At 30.3% G+C, this 21,972-nt stretch overlaps 2 protein-coding genes and 2 long non-coding RNA genes across 7 annotated transcripts; 2 read left to right on the top strand and 2 right to left on the bottom strand.

Annotated features, from left to right (window-relative positions):
• Positions 1 to 152: 152 nt before the first annotated feature.
• Positions 153 to 3,050, top strand: LOC122635577 (histone H1-like). The gene has a single exon (XM_043825955.1). It carries the CDS (start codon positions 1,295 to 1,297, stop codon positions 2,090 to 2,092), a length of 798 nt encoding a protein of 265 aa, XP_043681890.1. The 5' UTR covers positions 153 to 1,294; the 3' UTR covers positions 2,093 to 3,050.
• A 2,185-nt stretch (positions 3,051 to 5,235) lies between these two features.
• Positions 5,236 to 6,899, bottom strand: LOC122635581. Its single transcript, XR_006328708.1, has 2 exons — positions 5,568 to 6,899; positions 5,236 to 5,474 (listed from the first exon to the last, which is right to left on the bottom strand). It is a non-coding gene; the product is annotated as an uncharacterized LOC122635581 (long non-coding RNA).
• A 501-nt stretch (positions 6,900 to 7,400) lies between these two features.
• Positions 7,401 to 9,394, bottom strand: LOC122635580. Of its 2 annotated transcripts, XR_006328707.1 has the most exons (4): positions 9,198 to 9,394; positions 8,572 to 8,701; positions 7,662 to 7,829; positions 7,401 to 7,515 (listed from the first exon to the last, which is right to left on the bottom strand). It is a non-coding gene; the product is annotated as an uncharacterized LOC122635580 (long non-coding RNA). The 2 variants fall into 2 exon arrangements; XR_006328706.1 differs by lacking the exon at positions 7,401 to 7,515 and having other exon boundaries at positions 7,525 to 7,829; positions 9,198 to 9,389.
• Positions 9,395 to 9,443: 49 nt separating this feature from the next.
• Positions 9,444 to 21,940, top strand: LOC122635571 (regulator of G-protein signaling loco). Of its 3 annotated transcripts, XM_043825939.1 has the most exons (15): positions 9,446 to 9,735; positions 9,928 to 10,646; positions 10,722 to 11,324; positions 11,440 to 12,093; positions 16,083 to 16,193; positions 16,316 to 16,540; positions 16,752 to 16,972; positions 17,050 to 17,242; positions 18,157 to 18,366; positions 18,899 to 19,172; positions 19,261 to 19,409; positions 19,527 to 19,610; positions 19,702 to 19,849; positions 20,033 to 20,124; positions 20,438 to 21,940. In XM_043825939.1, exons 2-15 carry the CDS (start codon positions 10,011 to 10,013, stop codon positions 20,942 to 20,944), a joined length of 4,107 nt encoding a protein of 1,368 aa, XP_043681874.1. In that variant the 5' UTR covers positions 9,446 to 9,735; positions 9,928 to 10,010; the 3' UTR covers positions 20,945 to 21,940. The 3 variants fall into 3 exon arrangements, with proteins under 3 accessions (XP_043681876.1, XP_043681875.1, XP_043681874.1); XM_043825941.1 differs by having other exon boundaries at positions 9,444 to 10,646; positions 20,419 to 20,554; XM_043825940.1 differs by lacking the exon at positions 18,157 to 18,366 and having other exon boundaries at positions 9,445 to 10,646.
• The last annotated feature ends 32 nt before the right edge of the window (positions 21,941 to 21,972 follow it).

The following is a 21,972-nucleotide window of genomic DNA, read 5'->3' as shown; positions in this document are numbered from 1 at the left end:
TGTTTCTTCGTTCGTAATTTTTTTTATATTAATATTCTTCCGCATATATATATATATATATGTATGTGTGTGTGTGTGTGTGTATATATATATGTATATGTATTTATATATAATACGTATATATATATATTTATTTATTCATTTATTTATTTATTTTTTATTGTATCATCTCGAAGACCAATAAATATTGTTATAGATGTGACTTTATAATATAATCTTAAGTACATTGTATGTAAAAGTTTAAAATAAGTAGTATGAAATATGATAGTATTTGCTAAAGCTACGAAAATTCGAATACAAAATTACAACATCGTATTTCTTTACAACAATATATTCTATGTTATTGAACCGAAGTAAAACGTTTGTAATAATTTACAAATAATTATTTCTTAAAATAAGTTTTATACGAATTGAATTGTCATAAGTTTCTGCTACTTTTAATAACATTAGATAAAAGCGGATTATGATAAATCGTTTTCGTCGAACGAATCTAATTTACAATTTGTGAACTGATAGATTATTAACAATCTTAACGAATGTCGCATAACATTGATGTGAAGCTACAAGTAAAACTGTATTATTAATTTCTTCTTTCTTAATGCTGCTTCTATGTAATACGTATTATTATCCATCGACATAATATCATATAGATAAAGAAAAAACAGAAATAATTTCAATTTATATGCAATATCCTAGTGGATTGTCCATTGTCTCATATTTGAAATACATATTTATATAAATATTATTATTTTCAAATTGTATAACACATTATCTGCTGTATCCTCTATTTTTATTAAATTACTATTGTACGACTATATTATACATTAGTTTTAAAATATAAATGGAAAACAATGAATGGTAGACTTTTAAATGATAACTTGGCTCAATAATTATTGGAGTCATTAAGTACCCTACGATAAATGAAAACGACCACAATATTTTGATGTAATACAATATACTTGTATGTATATATACTGGATATATTAATTTGTATAACTATCTGCTTGATATAATAAAATCTGTAGAATTATTTAAAGTGTATGGATCTTAAATATATCAATATTTCAAGCTGATTGGTCGAGTAATGGTATATACTACACTAGTACGTGAATGGTTGGTTCTCTCAATGCGCGTCATATTGTGAAAATAGCGATCTCTGGTGTTAGAGAGAAACAACAGTTGAGTCGTTTTAACAAAGGAGGAAAAGGGAGAATAACGAAATCAAGTCTTATTCTAAAAGAGTTCATTGCAAAAGGTAATCATCTGTCTGAGAAGACTATCGTGGAAGGAGAAGATGGCCGAGAAAACTTCGAGTTCGCCGGTCGTAATAGCAGGCTCAGGGACTGGAAGTTCAGCGAATCAACAAACGAATACGAGTACGTCTACAACGAGAAGGAATATGGTACCCAAGACTAAGAAGCCACGTAGCAAACCTACTCATCCACGTACACCGGATATGGTGACCGCAGCTATAAAAGCTTTGAAGGAACGTAATGGGTCATCTCTTCAAGCTATCAAGAAATATATGTCCACGACGTATAAACTCGACATAGAGAAGCATGCACCTTTCATAAGGAAATATTTGAAGAGTGCAGTAGCATCCGGCGCATTGGTACAGACTAAGGGAAAAGGTGCGGCAGGTTCTTTCAGATTAGCCTCGTTAAAAAGCGATACGACCAAGTCCAAGTCTAAAAAGTCAAGGACTAAGAAACAAGTGGCAAAAAAGCAAACGAAGAAAACAACCAGCTCGAAAAAGGCGAGCACTGCTTCAGCAAAAACGATAGCGAGTACGGCAGCGGCAGCGGCAGCAGCAGCAGCAGCAGCAACGACGACCGCGGCGATAACGGCAACGACAACGTCAGGTAAAAAATCACCGGTGAAGAAACCTGCGGTAACAGCAGCGGTCAGTGAAAAACGTAAAACGGCGAAGGGTCCAGCTGCTAAACCACCGAAAGCTAAAAGTGCCGTTCACCAAATTTGGTCGAAATCTAAAGTCACCAAAGCGACGCCGAAAAAACAAGCGGTAAAAAAGGCGACGACGGCGAAACCAAAGAAAGCAACTACGAAGAAGGTAGCAGCGAAGAAAAAGTGAGCCAATAATCTAGCATCATCCACATCGGGATAGTTACACTCGAACGGTCCATTTTAGGACCATCGCGTTCCTAATCAAACGCAAGGAAAACAAAGTTGATACTTCGGCGCGATTTGTATTTTGAATATGGCGCTGTTCCCGTTCAAAAGGCAGGCGGAGTCGAAGGTGCATCCAGTTTTGACGTTTCTATTGCGAAAGAACGAAATTTAATCTATACCGAGAGACTTCTCTTTCATAATCCTTCTCTCTCTCTCTCTCTCTCTCTCTCTCTCTCTCTTTCTCTCTCTCTCTCTCTCTCTTTTCTCTTATCATCCTTCTTCCTTTACAACAAGCAGACATTTTTGTTTTTTCTTATTTCGCAATCTGCATTACATTCACCCTTTGATTTTTTGTTAATTTTTGTTTTTTATGAATCACTCGTCATTTAGATGTGTCTTATTAAGTCAGAATTAAGTGAATTCATTTCAAATTTGCGATAAATAATGATCTTGCTTGTAGTTGTTTCCGGTAACGATAAGTCCTACCTATATATTATTATATATAGTTAATAAAGTTAGATTATTATTGTCGTTAAGAACAAGGATATGTTGCACTTAGCGATCTTATTATTTCTTTTTCGTTTCTCTTTCTTTCTTTTTATTTTATTATCAAACACGTAACTCAAGATCGTGTGAAATCAGAACAAGTTACGTTTCTGAGTCGCCATTATTTTTGATTATATAATACACGAGGTATTCACTTTGTTCTTTATATTTTGTAAAAGAATAAAAAAGAACAAAAAGATAATAATTGTAATACTGTCGCGTTGGTTAATTCATGAAAGTAAGATATAAGAATTTATTTAATTTATTCGATATATATATATATTGTTGTTACGGCTTTGTGTCTATCATTTATACATTATATTTAGAGAGTTTATTAAAGGTTTTAATATAATAATGATCTTTATTATTTAATGCTTTTACAACAATGTTATAATATTCGATTTCTGTTTATATATATATATATATATAAAATTATAAAATTTTTCCAATTTATCTACTTTTCTTTACGTATTGATTTATACATATATATACACATAACAATTATATGGCAGCATATAGTTCTGGAGCTCCTACATTTATAATCGTTAGTTACATAGAGTACCTGACGTACACGATAAAACGATATGCTAATTTCAAATAAAAAAAAAAAAAAAAAGCATTGTGTCATACAAAAAAGAATTTCATACGTTATATATCTGTAATTTCTTTTAACAAAAAATTTCTTCTTATTCAATAACAGTGTACGATAAAATATAGATAAGAATTTTCATTCGCACTTTTAACGAAGTTGTAATGATAAATCGATTTTGTTTAAAAATAAAGATATCATTGATAAAACAATTTTCAGATATTGTTAATATAACTAAGAAAACAAAGATAGAATTAATCAATCTTTATAATACTCAAAAGATACAGCATTATAATTGATTGACGTAATATACGAGATTTAATAAATAATATTGATTAATAATATTATTTATATTATTTGTAAATTTTAATTGTAAACATTTGGATATCGGAAAAAATTTATGGACTCTTTTGAATAAAATAATATTATAAAAGTTAATAAAGTGCCTAATAATTGAAGAATAAATAATTAAAATTGATATCCTATCTGTCAACGTAGTTAATATATATATATATATATACGTATATATATATTGATCGCCATTTTGTCGCTAAAACGTTCGAAATATTAATAAGAGCCCATGACAATAATGGAGGTCGTTCGACTAGTACAATTAACCTTACATCATTTCACTCGCTCGATATAGTGCACTGATATTATTAAAGAATTGTCACATTAGATGGCGCATGGTTGTTTTGGCGCGAAATATCAATTTAGTTTAAATACATATACTAACCATATTAATGAATAAAAAGAATGTTTAAGATGTAATATTATTTAATTAGGAAGTTTTTATTAACCTTCAATTTATATTATTTCAAAAAATATTTTTAATTACAAAATATTTTTAATAAGAAAATGATCATTACCTTTACGATTAAGAAAATAATTAAATAATATTTTTGTTATTAATTCTATGATATTTAGATTAATGCGACACTGAAATTAATTGTAAAATAATTAGCTTGAATCTTTTAATAATTTTTATATTATATCATTTCTTATAGTCTTTAGAGTTATTTCTGAAAGATATATAAATAATTATTATCAATCACTGGTACTTATTTGAGTTGATGCAACTATGTCATTAATTATAAAATCATTAAATTATGTACAACTTTTTATATTATTTTTTTTGTCTGCAGACTATCAAATGTTTAAAATATCACAATATTAATCAATTTATTTTTCTTTCTCTCTCTTTCTAAAATAAAGTAAATACTCTTTTAATAAGTGCTTTATATCGAAAAGAAGATATAATTCTTAATTATAAATTTAACGAATTTTCTAGAGCATTTTAGAAAATAATTAAGTTGATTCTTTTAGATCATTAATAAAAATTTCATCTGTTCTTATTAATTGATTATTTTATGTAAGATTCACCGATCGTGTATATTCATTTGTAAAATTTTTTCGGATAGAAAAAGAAAAGATAAGTAGAGAAGTAATAAGGAGAAAAGAGTAGAAAGAAAAGTATGAGCGATTTTCATTCATAATTTTGTTTTTCCATCTGCGAGTTTTGTTTTTCTGTATGATCATATATACTTCTAATATTTTCTCCTTTTAGTCATTACCACCTACTTCTTTATCATCCTTTTCTCAATGTATCATCGAAATTATATTTGAAAGAAGCAAAGAATATCATTCGGGTTTACTTGAACGGGTCCCTTGAACGTAAACATAGAGCTAAATCAACGACTCGGGAGAGACAGTCCCATGCCACGATGTCGATTAGAAATTATTCAGCAGGAGCTAGAGATGATACTGATGCAAGATATCATTATCACACATATCATATCTATATAATTCTATCATATATGAACACTTTCATATCTATCATCATATCAACACTTTCATTTTTCATACCATCACTTTTCTTTGCCCCAAAATTGATGAATCCAGACGTATAACTCAACATATACTAGGAAATTATTCGATAGTAAACATTTCTTTGATGAAATTAAAACAACTGATCGTTATAAAAGGTGTACCTACAAGCCTAGCACCCTTTTTTATATATTTCTTTTAACGAATAAATGATAGTATAATTAGATCAAGTTTTAGTTCCTTATTTTCTTAGGAATTTAAAAAACTTAACAGCCAAGGTAAGAGTTCTTCCTTTTATCACATAACACTTTTCACAACTTCTTCAATTTCACCTTATCTTTTCTTCCCCTTCTTCATAGTCAGTGTGATGGGTTTATCAAAACTATTAATAGAAAACCACTTTATGACAGTTACACTAGTTATTTTAGTCAACCAATCAAACTATGTGACAGTAGTAATAATCAACACAACTTACGACATAATTTACTACTACTTAAAGAACAATCACACTTAAGAATTCTTCTAGGAATGATATTGTAGCTGGAAACTCATTATCTATTGGAAACTATTTGCCAAAAAATTCCATTCGGCTGTTAATAGATTCTTTGGACAACGATCTTATCTAGAAACATAACTCGATCAAAAATTTAACATTAAAAAAATATTTTGAAAGAAATGACAATTCTTCCAGCACATTTAACAACTCAAATGTACTCAAATCGCTTAAGGAGGGAAGTTAAATCAAAATTTACTTAATCCAGTGTTAGCAAAGTTGACTGAAGTTGTATCATTAAATACTATAAAATCTTCTGAACAAGACATATAAGTCAACAAAAGACTATTTACAGATTTAGAACGGGTTTCCAGCTTGTCAGAAAATAATAAAGACGAATAAATAGAACTTTATTATTAAGATCAATTAGAGTTAATAAGAGTCCAGGTCTCGTTGTTAATTTATCAACATTATTAATGTTATTGATAATGAATCTGGAACCTTCACCATTAGCAACATTGTTTCCAATACCAATTTGAATGGTAAAAGACTATAACGGTCTAGATTTTTGAGTTTGTCTCGGCCTTCACTGAAATTAAAACAACACCAGAAAAAATTTTCTTATCATTTATAGTTAATAATTTGTAATTAAAAGATTCACCAAACTCATTGACTCATCATAGTCTATTAAATCCAATCAGTCAAACATTACAAAGCTTTGGAAGTGCACGTTCCAGTTTATATTCGTGTCTGGATTCTGGCAATGATATCATTAATAATTTTATCGATGAAAACGTGCAAACAATCATCAACGAACCTTTTACATTATTTGTGTCACCAAGAGTTGCTGAGGAAGCATCTCTTGTAGTTGAAGAAACTAAAGCAAAATACATTTTTTAACAAAATTGCTATGCTACAAAGTAATCAGAATTCTGAGAGGAAAATAAGTAAAGATGGATTTCGATGAGAAGAAATTTCAGAACAGAAATAAGAAAATACAAGAATAAAACTCTGTCATCTAGATGAAGTTTAAAAAAAAACATATATATCAACAATGATGAGTTTGCCAAGTAATAGCAGTCATCATTCAAACCAAGAAAAAAATCAAATTACCAAAGAAAGTCATTTTTAAACGAAAATGAAAATACCAGTAGTTGACACATGAAAACGTGATCAACTATGAAAATAGGCAAAAAGTTTCAAAAGTTATCATAGAATATCTAAAAAAAATTTGAAACTAAATCATGTAGGAGAATGAGACTTCTTGACGAGAAAAGGAGATCAATCTTGAAAGCAGTTTCAAAAGCCAATAAGCAATGATGTAAGGTCTCAGAATACCTCAAGTGATTCGGACAGTGGTAGATTACCAATATCAATCGCATCTGAGATCACTGAAAAAAAAATCTAAATGATTAAATCTAATTAAATATTATACAGATATCTATTAACTTATCTTAAGTAATTTTGATGTGATGTTTCATTTGATGAAAATTTTTAACTGGGAGTAATTGTCTTGCCAATGAAGTGAACATAAAATGAGCATGTGAAAGAAAAAGATGAAATAGTTATTGAATCTGTCTTTTTTCGTATTTCGATATGTGAATATCTCATCTGTTTTCTTATATACTTTATATATTCATACTACTTTATAATTCATATGCTAGATTATTAATATTTTTGATTATTATATATTCATTCAAACAATTTATAATGTATCTTTATATAATATTACATTTGTTTTAACATTATACAAGTATTAATGGTTTGTAATTAAATATAATTACAAACCTTAAATAGAAATTATTTTTGATTAGAAGTGTTATTAAAAGAAAACTTCAGATTCGTAGTTTTATACGTCATAACTTTAACAGTTCTTGAATCAATCTACCTTTATATTCCAAAGAATAAATATCACAGCTCTTTCTTTACACTAAATTAATAATATCAATTATTTTAATTAATCTATCATAATTTATTAATAATTATCAATTAAAATAATAATAATGTATAATATTCGTGTCTCCTTAATTGTTTAAAGATCTTAATTATTTAAGTATTACAGATTTATTAATTTACCTTAAAATTTTAAACTCCAAATCAATTATGAATGATAATAAATAACAAACATGTAAATAACTTTGTCATTTCAGTCTTCTATTAGTTCCTATTGAATAAATATAACAATCTTTTGTATTCATTCTTGTTCTCTCTGATCTTACGCTATGATAAAAGAACTTTCACAAACTGTAACATCAAATGACGAATGAACTGTATATTCTTCAATATATTTTCAATAAATGTACAGAATCTAGCATGTAATTGAAACCATTTTGATTACTGAGTAAGATTTTAATGAAAAATGTTTCACACAAAGGTTAAACGGTTTTGTTGTTTCACATAAAGATTAAACGTAATTTGCTGTTATTAGTTTTTTAGTAGAAAAATATGTAAAGGACATATGAAGATTAAATCTGTTTTTCTAAACGGAATCATATATTTTCTATTATGTTAGTCGATCTTGCTTATAATTTTATATAAAAAAGTATTAATTTATATCAGAAAATTATTAGTTCAGGAGATATTTTAATTTAAACAATATTAAGAAACCATGAACTCATTTACTAAAATGTAGTAAGAGTAATAGTAACTAGAGTGATAGTTTTTTGGTAATATTTAAATTAAAACATCTTTTAAACTAATAATTTTTCGATATAAATTGGTTAATAATATTTTATAAAGAATCACAAGCTAGATTGATTAATATAATAAAAAATATATAATTCTGTTTAAAAAAATAAACTTGACTTTTACATATCTTTTATATATCCTTTTAGAAGAAAACTAGTAATAGCAAATTATATTCTTCTTGAAATCACTTAATTTTTACTTAAACCATTTTTCACTAAAATTATTATTTATGTAGTAATAAAATGATGTCAGTTAGATACTTTATTCTACGTAGTAATGTTATATACAAACTACTTACTGTTATATATCATATACGGGTTTTACGTGACATAATGTATAATTTTTGATTGCTACATGATGAGTAAAACCCTCTGCATTATAAAAAGATTCTCTTCTTAATTTCTTATCAATAAAATCATTCAAAGGATCTATAAGATAACAACATTGTTTTAGAATGCATAAAATTAAATTTATATAATATTAATATGATTATATCTCGTAAGGAGATATAATATTTAACTTAAAACTTCTTTATCTTGAGAAATAAAATTATTGTAAATAATTATAATGTTCTAATAATATGCTATCTTAAAAGATATCTGAAAATCTATAATACGAAATGACTTAATAATTGTATCGAGTTTTAGTGTGAATAATAATATATGACCTTTGATGCGAATAAACATTTAATTTGAATTATTAAAATTATTATAATAACATTACAATATAGGTTACATTTAAATATTCCCTTCAATATTTTCTGTAACGTTATTCTTTCATAACATATGTATTTTTATAATATCTATACTTTTTAAGTTTTAAATCTCGCAACAAATAAACAGAATGCTTATAATAAATATATTCAATTTAATTAAATTCAATTAGATTCGATTAAAAAGTGAATTAACCTGATATTTTCCTTACGTTTCTACCGGTGCGTTATATCTCTCCGACCTCGTTAAGCGTGTATCTCGGACTTTATTAAATAGAGAATTAATTACGTTAAGAGTAAGAGAAGAATATAACGACTTCATAATTTTAAAGCTTTGAAAGATTTCTTAAGAAACGTATTATTCAATTTGAATATTATTTCTGCCACTATATGAATATAATCGAGCGGGAATAATTTGATAGGTTGGTACGCTTTAATTTACTAACTTAACCCTGTTGAGTGGTGAATTGTCCAATTCTTGTTAATCTTCAATAAAATGTATAACCATTTTTATAAGATTTTTTCGTGATAATGCAGAGATATCTAGCAATAATTTTACGTGTTTCTTATAAACAATTATAATATTATATTAAAATTTGTGAAATATGTCTTATATCACATAAATTTCATGAACATAGGAATGTAAATATGGAAGACATGGAGTTCCAAAACACTCCATGTTACCGTCAACCGCTAGACTTCTATGACTTATAAATTTGGATGTGAGACTGGATGTAAAAATCTTATGCGGTATATTTATACGTTTATACTTTTATTGTTAAGATCGTCGTTAGTTGTGTGCAAAATAGTAACAAATTTCTATTCACATGTTCGTTAATATTTTTCACTTTAAATAAACGGGCAAGTCAAGCTGTCAAGTAAATGTTACAAATTGATATTGTTTCAATAATCCAATTAAAATTATTAATTTTACATTATCAGAAAAATGTTGGTACATCAAGAGAATCATTTAAAAAATTATGAAGATATTTGAGCGTCTAGTCTTCTGAAATATAAATACAAGCATGCACCACAACAGAAGGAAAAAGAAGAGAGTAAATTATGGTGTTCGAGCTGTGGAAGTGGTTCGTGGGACAAAGGGATATGGTTTTACTATTTCTGGACAACAGCCATGTATCTTAAGTTGTATTGTACAAGGAAGTCCTGCTGAAAATGCTGGGCTACGAGCAGGAGATTATTTGGTAGCTGTTAACGGCCATAACGTTAGTAAAGTTCCACACGACGATGTAGTACAGCTAATAGGACACTCCCAAGGTGTCCTAAGATTACAGATAGCTGAAAATTATTATTCCGATTCATCGGACGAAGAAGGTTTTGCTACTGTTAGGTCCAAGCCCAAATATGCTCACAAACCACGTGCAAACAATACGAATGCTATACAGTTACAATGTAGAGTTGCTAAAGTCGTTAGGGATTTACAAAGCGGTGCCATGTTCGATACAACTGGAAGAACAGTGCAGCAAAGTAAAATACATTGTAATCATCTCCATCATCGTTGGAACATGAGCAATCCTCTTCCTCCGCCACCTCCACCTACATCGCATAAACGAGATTCTGAAAAAATTGTACATAGAACTGTAGTCGGTTATTTAGGTACTATTGATATTCCTAATCAATTGCATCCATCTTCTATGATGCAGGTATGTATTCGTTTAGATAGTATCAAATAAGTTTTATTATTAGTCGTTTGATACAAATTTGTTTAATATTTTTAGGTTCTACGAAAATGCATCAAAAGGTTAAAAGCAGAAAAACGAAATCCGACTACAGTACTTTTAACGATACACGTGGCAAACATAAAACTTACTAATTCAGAAAATCTTGTGATCGCTGAATATCCGTCTTATAGAATAATATTTTGTAATTCTTTTTCCGAAGAAGATAAACAGTATTTTGGAATATTAACAAAGTCTGTCAAAGACAAGGATGACATAGTTTCGAATTCGTGTCATGTGTTCACTATATATTATAAGTTAATAGATCATGCAATACACTCTAGTACTTGTAACGTATTTGGATTTACATGTACGAAGACTTCGGAGCTCAATATGTGCCAAGAATTTCCCGATAGCTGCAACAGTTTAATAGGAGCCATACAAACCTTATATATATCCGATACTACGAATGGCGATGCCAATCCGTACAACGAAGCGCGAAGACGTCAGGATGCTGCTTCGCCTCAACCTAGCAACGTTAGCACGTCGACAGCTCATTCAAGCAATAGCGATTCCGGTATAGGTTTCAAAGACGACTATCGTTCACGTTCGGAAAGAAATGCAGATTTTTCCCATTCCAGACAACGCTCCATTTTGCAGAGAGTATAGTATTTACTAAACGTTTTAATCATTTATCAAATGCTTATTTGTCAGTACGTAATAAAAACTTGAAGAAAAAAAAAAATAATAATAATAAATACATTCCTCTTATTTCCAGGGTCTTATAATGCCTCCTAGTAGAGGAACATTTAACGAAACTGCAGGTTCTAGACTCACAGTTCGAGCGATATCCGATTCAAGATGGGAGAATATAATACGATCGGGTACTTCGAAAGGAAATGGGGTGGTATCATCGTCGTATGAACCTGCAACCGGAATAAATAACGACAAAGTTTCAGTGAATTTTGACAATCCACGTGATGGAACGAGTTCGTCTACAGTAGTGCTCGGAAATCGTACGATCGTTTCAGAAGGGAAAAATTCATGGAGGAGTGGGGATGCCACCACCTGTCCGGGACCATCTGCTCCTGTGGTCATGCAGGGGTTCGGTAGTTCGTCCGTTGGTTCTCTCTCATCTGCCTGTACCACCGCGATGCTTCACGAAGGAACGGACGAAGTTATCGAAACGTCGGAAAATTTCTCAACCCAATCGCAAATTTTAACGCGAATTACCGCCTGCGACAAATTGAGTCCAAAGGTCTATTGCGGCATGTCGAAATCATTGGTTCATAGCTTGGAGGATTTGAATCCAACGTCGGAACATTCATCATCGTTTTTACACTCGTACGGTAATAAAAACGACAAACCACGTCCATGGGGAAGCTTGCAAGAAATACGGAGCACTCGTACCTGCACGTCGGACAATTGTTTGGTAAGAAATTTTTCTTTTTCTTTTCTTTTCTTTTTTTCTTTTTTTTTTTTTTTTTTTTTTTAATTTTGTCCATTTTTTTCCCCTCTGTACTTGTTAATCGAAACCAGATCGTTTGCGATCGTATCGTTGTATATTTACTTATATGGAAGAATTTTCATGGCCTTTTTTTCTTTCCTTTTTTTTTTTTCGCCATTAATTTCATAAACGTAATATCTTATAAAACGTATTTTCGTATTTTAAACTCACATTCGTAATTTATCGTTCGTACTTCTGTACGATACATAACGGGTAGGAATCGTAATTATTAATTTGAACGTAATGACCTATATTCCTTATCGTTATGATTAATTACTCATTATACTACGAAATCATGCCAATTCTTCGCGGAAGCAACGCTAGGTAAGATGGTCTCGTACTTTCTTTTTTTTCATGATTTCCGTTGCTCCCCGTTTTGCTCTCTATTGAAGCTGCGTCATCACATTTCCTGCTTGGTATATAGTTCCCGTTGCTCGTAGGGCAGATCGGTGAATCTATCTAGGTATATAAACGAAACCAAATATTTAAAAAAAGCTTAGATACGATTATTTACCTACGATCCTACATAACAACAATAAATTCTATTTATCAAAAATAACAGATTATTTCTTAACGAACGAAACTTATTCTCAAATAATAAAATTAATCTCAATTATCATTCGTCCGAGATCGAGAAAAGGAAAGAAAAGAAAAAAAAACAAAACAAAAAAAAAACAAAAAAAACCAACGTGTAAGTAACTACTAATACGAGTTATACGTGAGTCATACAAAAATATATAGGGTGTCCTATTAAACTCCAACATTTTTCTTTAATATATATTTATCAATAAAGTATCGATTTGAATAGGGACACCCTATATGCAAGGGCACATAAGTACCGTGCGCGCGTGCGCACCTCTGTATTTGTGTTATTTGTAAGTGAAAGAGAGACAGAAAGAATACAGAGGATATGGTTAGAAGAGAGTCACTCGTACATGTATATGTGCGCGTATACATACACGTACACATACACGTACAACCAGCACACGTCCGCACGCAGTGATTAGTGTTGGCTGAGTACGAAGTTGCGGCTTTTACGAGTCTCTTCTGGTCAGCAGTGTTGCGCTCGCTAGTGCGCGCTGGTGCGCGCGTCCGTCCGTTCGTTCGTTCAGAGACGGACGGGACTGCGCGCATTGTGCGCTGCCCTGTAAGAACGTATCGTTTGGGTTTTGCGTCTCGTATTTCGTTATCGTCAGGATTAAATCTTAAATTGTCGACATCGTCGACATCGTCGTCGTCGTCGTCGTCGTCGTCGTCGTCGTCGTCGTCGTCGTCGTCGTCGTCGTCGACGTCGTCGTCGTCGTCGACGTCGTCATCATCATCATCATCATCATCGTTGTTGTCGTTGTCGTCGTCGTATATATTTTTTTTTATTTATCGTCGACTTGCTCGACGTCGTACGATCGTATAATAAAATCGTTTCGTACGTATCGCGCGTCGCTACGGCTGGGCGGAGCCCTCTTCTTCTCGGTGATCTACGTACGTTCGGTCGAACGCGTTTACGGTGATTCTCTTTTTCCATTCTTTTATTTTTAATTTTTTTTTTTATTTTTTCATTTCGTTATTATCGTTATTATTATCGTAATTTTTTTTTCCAATTTTTTTTTTCTTTTTAATTATTACCTTTCCTTAGCTCAACCTCACCCTCGTTCTCGTGTCGTCTTTCCCCTCCCCTCCCCTTCATCTAAGCCGTCAGATCCCCCCCCTCCCTTTCACCCTCAAACACCCACCCGCCCCACCTTTTTCTTCTTTACTTCGCGAGTTTTTGTGCATTACGAAACACGTGCGCACAAAACGGATAATTACATGGGATTCCGCGTCATTCCCCGAGGCTGCAGCTTCGTTGGACAGGACATGGATTCTTTAAGGAAATATTCGGTATGATTAATTGTAATTGCTGAAATGAAGTACGCACGTTCAATTTAAAAGACACGCGTTCGACTTTATTAAACGTTTTGTTATCGATCGATTTTATATTTTTATTATTATTATTAATATTGTTGTTGTTGTTGATGTTAACAGTTTTATTATTTTTTATTTTTTTTTATACATTTAGTTTGATTTAATTCGAACGATATTTCGAAGGACGTTGGTAATATTGTTCGCGCATTAATAAATGATTAAATTATTTTCTAAATATAAAAGAGAGAGACAGAAAGAGAGAAATGTATATTCGTACGTGTGTTTTATCACGATGGGATAACATTTGACATCAGAGTTGTTAAATAATGCGATAGTAAGCGCGTTAAATACATCTTATTGTTTATTCGTTTAATCGATTTTGAATATTTCTTTTTTAACGACCTACTTCGTTAATATGAATGGAGAACGTCGTCGAGTGTATCCACGTAACGAGTCTATCTATATACGTATACGTGATTTCATTCGCATTTCTTTGACACGGATTTCTCCGAACAGAACCGTAAGTTTCCGTAGTAATTGGATTTATTCTTCCGCTGTTATAAAAAAATAATTCTCTTTAAATTTTCTTCCATTTGCGATGAAGTAAAGGCGTTAACGTTACATTGATTTTATTGGAGTAAGATATTACATAAAATATATTTTACGTGCTCGCGTTTAAATTAATGTCGATTAACTTCATATAAAACTTTATATATTACACACGCACGCACATTATTTTATATATTATTATTATTAAACTTTATATTTATTATTATTATTATTACTATTACCACTACTACTACTACTACTACTACTACTACTACTACTACTACTACTACTACTACTACTACTACTACTACTGCTATTATTATTATTATTATTATTATTACTATTACTATTATTATTATTATTATTATTATTATTATTATTATTATTATTATTATTACTATTACTATTACTATTACTATTATTATTATTATTATATATTATTTTATCTATATTTTATATTATTATTATTATTATTATTATTATTATTATTATTATTATTATTATTATCATTATTGTATAAGAATAACTCTCTCTCTCTCTCTCCCTCTCTCTCTCTCTCTCTCTCTCTCTCTCTCTCTCTCTCTCTCTCTCTCTCTCTCTCTCTCTCTCTCTCTCTCTCTCTCTCTCTCTCTCTCTCTCTCTCTCTCTCTCGTATTTTATTTTATTACGCGTTGGTGCATTTATTAGAGACACACGGTCCGTAAGGCGGTAACAACTCTCGAGCGCGTATCATTAAAATACATGGGAAACTAGAAGTGCTTGAATTGAATATCGCGTGGGACTGTTGTGTATATTCTCACGTTGTTCACCATGGAACAAGCATCGTGCAACAGGTGCTGCGTGACGAGCAAACTTAGATTCTTATCACCAAATTGGTTTTAGCGTTGCATAGAATCCGTAGTTTTTCCTTCTTTTTTTTTATTATTATTATTCTTTTTCTTTTTTACTTCCTCACCAACGCAATGAATTTGATTTTCTCGCAGATTCTTGTTGAAGTCGATCTTGTTCATTATTCACGAAAGGATTCGTGGAATTTAATGGCTTTTTTTTTTCCTTTTTTTTTAAATACAAAATCAATTTCTTTTATCTTTTAAAGAGAATAATATTATTTAATTAATACTTGTTTGTATTGTGAGATTATAAAAAAAAAAAGGAAAGAAAAAAGACTATATGCGAACGTAGAGTTAACTTCTTTAAAACTCTCATCTATTTAAACAGGAACTGTTAATTTGACTATTAATACGCAACCCTCCTGTTCTATTCGACATCGTTCACAATGCATAACGGAGCACGCAAGTCCGTTCTCTTGTGTTGCTTTTACGGTCATTTGTTACGTATAATACGAACCCATTTTTTCTTTTCTTTTCTTTTTTTTTTTCTTTTTTCTTTTCTTTTTTTTTTCTTTTCTTTTCTTTTCGTCCTTCGTTGTAATTTAAAATAATTGATTTCTCCCTCAATTACAGCATGGAAGTACAGAATCATGTGACAAAGTCAGCGATTGTAAGAGCGTACATACGTGGGCAAATGGATTTGAAAAATTATTGGGAGACCCAAAGGGTTTGCAGACGTTTGCAGTAAGAATGATTCTTTTTTTTTCTATTTTGTAAAACAACATAAATAATAAAATTGTGTGGTCGAAGATATATGTAATGTTTACACATATAATTGTTTGTTTTTCCTTTTTTCTTTTTTTAAGGAATTTTTGAAGAAAGAATTTAGTCATGAGAACATTTATTTTTGGGCTGCTTGTGAAAGATATAAGGATACAGAAGACCCAATTAGTCGGTGCAGATTAGCTTGGCAGATTTACCAACGTCATTTATCAAATACAGCGGCAGAACCAGTGAATGTTGACAGCCATGCTTCTGGACAGATCACTCAAGAACTTCTTAATGAAGCCCCTGCGGATCTTTTTTTACAAGTATGTGATAGTGGATTTCTTTTTCTTTTATATATATATATACATACATGTGTATATATATGTATGTATATATGCGTGTGTGTGTATATATATATATGTATATATGTATATATATTACCGATCCAAGTGAACGCGTGCAAAAGTTTCGAGATACCAACACATTGTAGGATCCTTATTATTTATTTTGATTTTTTGGATATTTTTTTCATAGGCACAAAAGCAGGTGTTTAATTTAATGAAGTTCGATAGTTACCCTAGATTTCTAAGGTCTGAACTTTATCGTCATTGTTTAGAAACAGGAAATAGTGCTATCAATATAGAAGATTATGATTTAAATCTTATTAGTTCACCTAGCGTGAAACTTAAGAAGAGCCATTCGGATGCGGAAGACCGTTGCCGGAAATCTATTCTTCCTTGGCATAGAAAAAATAGGTAATTAATATTTTACCTTTACAACTTAATAAATAATTTTATTTGATACAGATTTATTTCTATTTTAACATTTACAGATCAAAATCGAAAGATCGTGGTGAAACAGAGTATAATAAAGTCCCCAACCGAAGTGAAACTATATACAAGAGTTTTACTACTATTAAGAGAGAAGCAGAAGGTAATAACAATGAGGATAGCGTATCTATATCTAGTAGCAGATCCTCTTTAGCATCATGGGATTTGGCATTGAGGCAATCGTTTAATAAACATGTAAGTATCATATAATATATACATATTAAAAAGAGAAGGGAATTCACATTTATATTTTTTATATTTATATTATTATATTTATACATTGCTGTAACAATATTATGCGATAAAAATTTAAGAATGGATTACTCGTATGTAGAAACAAAAAAAAAAAATAATAGATCCTATTAACAAGGGTCCGGAAATGCTTCATTTCTGAGTTAGAAGACTTCTAAATATAATCATAATGTATTGCCATCCGCTAAACCATAAACGAAATGTATTGACGCGAATGCATTCATTTGAATATCATTGTCTTAACGACACACTAGAATGAATAATGCACGTTCAATACATAAAACTCTAATAATATCTGACAAGCTTCAAAGTCAGGAATTTTCAAACATGTTTGGAATTAAATGAGATGATGAATTGAGGCATGTATTCAGATAGGAAATAGATATTTCAAACATTCCATATGTAAGGAAATATCAATAGAGCGTATCATAACTCCAGGAAATATACATAATTAGAATACATTAAGATCATACTTGAAAGTCTTATAACTTAGAAATTCAGCATTTCCGGGTTCATGTTGATAGAATCTATTTTTTTTTTCTTCATATGAGGAATTCATTTCTGAAGTTTTGCCATATAATTTTGTTGAAACCTTTATATAATATTGATATTGGGAGAAAGTTACATTCTGAAAGAAACCTCAACAAAAATCTCTTTATTATTTCTTACGTATGAAATGATAAGTTAATGCAGTCACTTATATGTGTTAGTTCATAGCATTTCAATTTGGTTCATCATATAATTTATTATATTTGATACAATAATATCATATGTTGAATTGTTTTAATAACCAGAGAAGTAAATATTAAATATACATTTATTTCTCATGTATGTGAGTTAGTTTGTATAACTTGTAGTCAGTATCGTCCTGTGAAGGACAGTTGAATGAAAAGAAAGAAGTTCGCACCAAATGTACCGGGTTGTGTCGAGTAATATTATCGGACGGGTCCACTACAGTAGTGCCGACTAGCCAAACTGAGAGCATTAAAGATGTGGTTACTCGCCTCCTCGATAAAAGAGCTCTTCGATATACTAACTATGATGTTCTTATACTAGCTACAGATGAGGTTTGTGTTTCTTTCTATTTACATAATGCAAACTTAAAAAGCATTGAAATGACTAACACAAATCAACAAATACTACGTTATATTTATATGCATTGAAGCCACTATTGCTAAACGCTGATTAAGATTATTAGACAATAGATAAAGGTTATGGGATATACTGGTATTTTGCACGTATTATATTCTGTCTCTCTTTCTTTCTTTCTCTTTCTCTTTTTTTATGAAATCTTGATTCTACTATTGATTCTTATACCGCACATATATCTTTATAACATGAGGAACCTAGAAATGCTTAAATATTCTCAAACTATCGCACAGTTAATATAAATGTGACAGAAATATCTATGAAAAAGAAGCTTGAACGGAATATATAATAAAAGTACAACTTTAAATATATCGATGGTTTAACCATTGCTAATGCTTATAATTTAATGTATATGAAATAACATATATATATATACGCAGTATCAAATTTTAAATAACCCTTGTTATTAAATAACCCTTGTTAATCATTAATAATTTCATTTATTTTCAGGTAGTGGATACAAAATATCCTTCTTCAGTATTAGCAGGACAAGAGGTAGAAGTTGTACCGACAAAGGTTTTAAAAGTTGATTTACCTTCACGTAGAGTAATCACTGTGATCGCACATAAGGGAAGAACTCTTAAAGAAGTACTCAGGCCTCTTTTGAATAAATATGGTTTCAATTTGGATTTAATTAGTATTTGGAGCGAGGGTCATCGCGTTTGTATGGACATTTCTGCTATTAATGCACCCACAAGACTTACGTTGACTACAAACAGCGAAGGTGAAATATACATAAATAAACATTTGAAAGAAAAAAATATATATGTATATATGGGTTTCTTTATAAGAATCTTCTAATTATAAATTAGATGCCCAAAGAGATCCAGCTTTGGTCAAGTATTCTGACGAAATATCACGTGGACAACCAACCTTGGATGAAATAACAAATAAAGTATTCGAAGAGTTGTTAGTAGGAAAAAGTGCAAGCAAATATCAATATAATGAAGGCTCGTGTAAAGTATGTTTTTCGCAATGAATACAAAAATTTATCTAATTATTAAGTCCATATATATATATATATAAATCTTTATACATATCTTTTTTCTTTTTTCTTTTTTTTTTTTCCATATTACAGTCTGATGATCAACGTTCCGAAGGTTCTTCTATATTGCCAAGTAAATTTTTTGTCCGTGATTCTACCATGCATGGAAAAAAGAAGGTATGATTAATTAATCTTTTTTTTTTATAAAAAGAATATTGACATTATATTATTAATAAGACATTAAATGTTTATTTCGATACTTTTGAAGATGAAATCGAAGTATACTACTGGAAGTGAGAAAAGTGGTGGCACTACTGAGTCCGTTAGCGAAGAAACTACTAGACCTCATCCTCCTCTTATTGCAAAATGGCGAAATGGCGTAAAATTGCAACTTCCTGGAAGGTTCGACGGAGATGGTAAGTTTCGAATCTTCGATGAAATTATTAATTTTATTATATTAAATACGTGTATGTATATATACACACACGCACATATATATATATATACATACATGTATACACACATATATATGTGTATATATATGTATACATTTTTATATATATATATATATGTATATATATGAAAATATTATTTTATAGATTTGTACGAGGGATTGAAAAGGGCACAACGATCTAGACTAGAAGATCAGAGAGGAACAGAAATTAATTTTGAATTACCGGATTTCTTAAAGGTAAACAAAACATATACTATGTTACAAATCATTGCCATAATTGATGAATAGCATTTGAATCATCTAGAGATAGGAAGAAATGGAAATGTTAATTATAAACTGAGCATATTAACAATTAACTGTTTATCGAAATGAAATAAAATAGAATGAAATAAATAAATAAATAAATAAATAAATAAATAAAAAAGAAAGAAAGGAAAAAAGAAAAGAAAAAAAAATTATTCTATGAGAATGTCATGCTTACATGCACTGTAATCTTAAGTTCATTGTCATAATGCATTTCGACTCTTAAAGCTATGAAATTACTAATCAGAACAAGGAAAATGGGAAACCTTTGGATCGCAACAAGTTTCGAAGAGCTCGAGTAACGCCTGCCAATTGCTGCGAGGGAAGCACGAAATTCTATGATACCGGAGAAGAAAAAGATGTTACGACGGGACAAGAACGTGCAACGTACTTGACAAACGGTAGAATCGTTGAACGATTAACAACAGTGCCTGATACAATAGAATCCGTGAGTAAAGGTCTTGACACGTCATTTACTTTGGATGGAACTATAGTAGATGGGGATCAGACAATCGTTGAAAATGGATTTCGTTCGGATTCAAAACATCAAGAGTCCCATTCTGCAGATAGTCAGGTATCACCAACTACAAAATTATCGAAACCACCACCATTACCACCAAAACCTAAAAATCTTGTTATGAACGTAGTAAAGACTAGTTATATCATGACATCGAAGACACATCAAAAATCTGGGAAGGAAAGTCCTATGAACAATCAATCGGAATCCTGTCAAAATAAAAATGTTATCATTTAGTTCGGATTTTATTCATTAGTTGTCGACAATTTTATATTGTCGTCAAATTTATATTTTTAAATGGTCAAAATCTTCGGAATAAAATATAATATAGAATTTCTTACATTTTATATCTATCTCTTCGTTATATATCAAGATCGTTAGAAAAGAAAATCGTACTGAGACGATTTGCGAACGATTTTTGAGATTATTTTTATATATCCATGAGAAATTACTTCGTAACATTTTTATATTCAATAGAAATTCAATGAAATTACGAAGACACAAAAAAGAGGCCTTATAAAAAAAAAAAGTACATTAATGTATTGACGTGGAGAATCGTTTTCTTTTTTCTTTTCTATGATAACAACGAATCAATACAAATTTGTAAATAAACTCAGGAAAATAATCGGACGGTGCTATGGGCGAGCATGGAAATTACGAGATATTTTAACAAAAAAGAAAAAAAGGAAAGAAAAGAAAAGAATAGAAAAGAAAAAATGACGAATCATAGCTGTAAACAGAGCATTACTTGACAGAATTATTCTTAAAATTATATTTACACGGCGGAGGTTATTAATATTCTTTCTTTTTTTTTTTCTTTTTTTATTTGGTTTTTTAACGCAAACTCAAAAGTTCTAACGCCATTATGTTCTTCGGAAAATACTCCCTTTATAATTTAGCCAAGATAAAAAAAATATATGTATATGTATATTATTATATTCTCACAATCACGTAACTACATGCAGCTGTGTTAGTAATAGCTTTGTACGTGCCTTAAAATTAACGATACATTTCATGTAAGATCGAGAATAGCACAGGACAATGTCGTGATCGTTATATTTATAACTTTATGATATATATTGTTACATTCCTGGTTGTACAGGACACGTTAGGAATATTTTATTATATTTATAATTATCGACGCATGTGTTGTTACATCAACGATAAAGAGAGATTTGTGAAAGGAATCCACAAATTTAACACGAATAAATAAATTATCGAAATTTCGTTTAACAAATTGTATCATTCTAATTTCTGCCTATCTT

This window comes from Vespula pensylvanica, chromosome 18 (genome assembly GCF_014466175.1).
Source record: "Vespula pensylvanica isolate Volc-1 chromosome 18, ASM1446617v1, whole genome shotgun sequence".
Classification (NCBI taxonomy): Eukaryota; Metazoa; Arthropoda; class Insecta; order Hymenoptera; family Vespidae; genus Vespula; species Vespula pensylvanica.
This window is presented reverse-complemented; position numbering and strand designations above follow the sequence as displayed.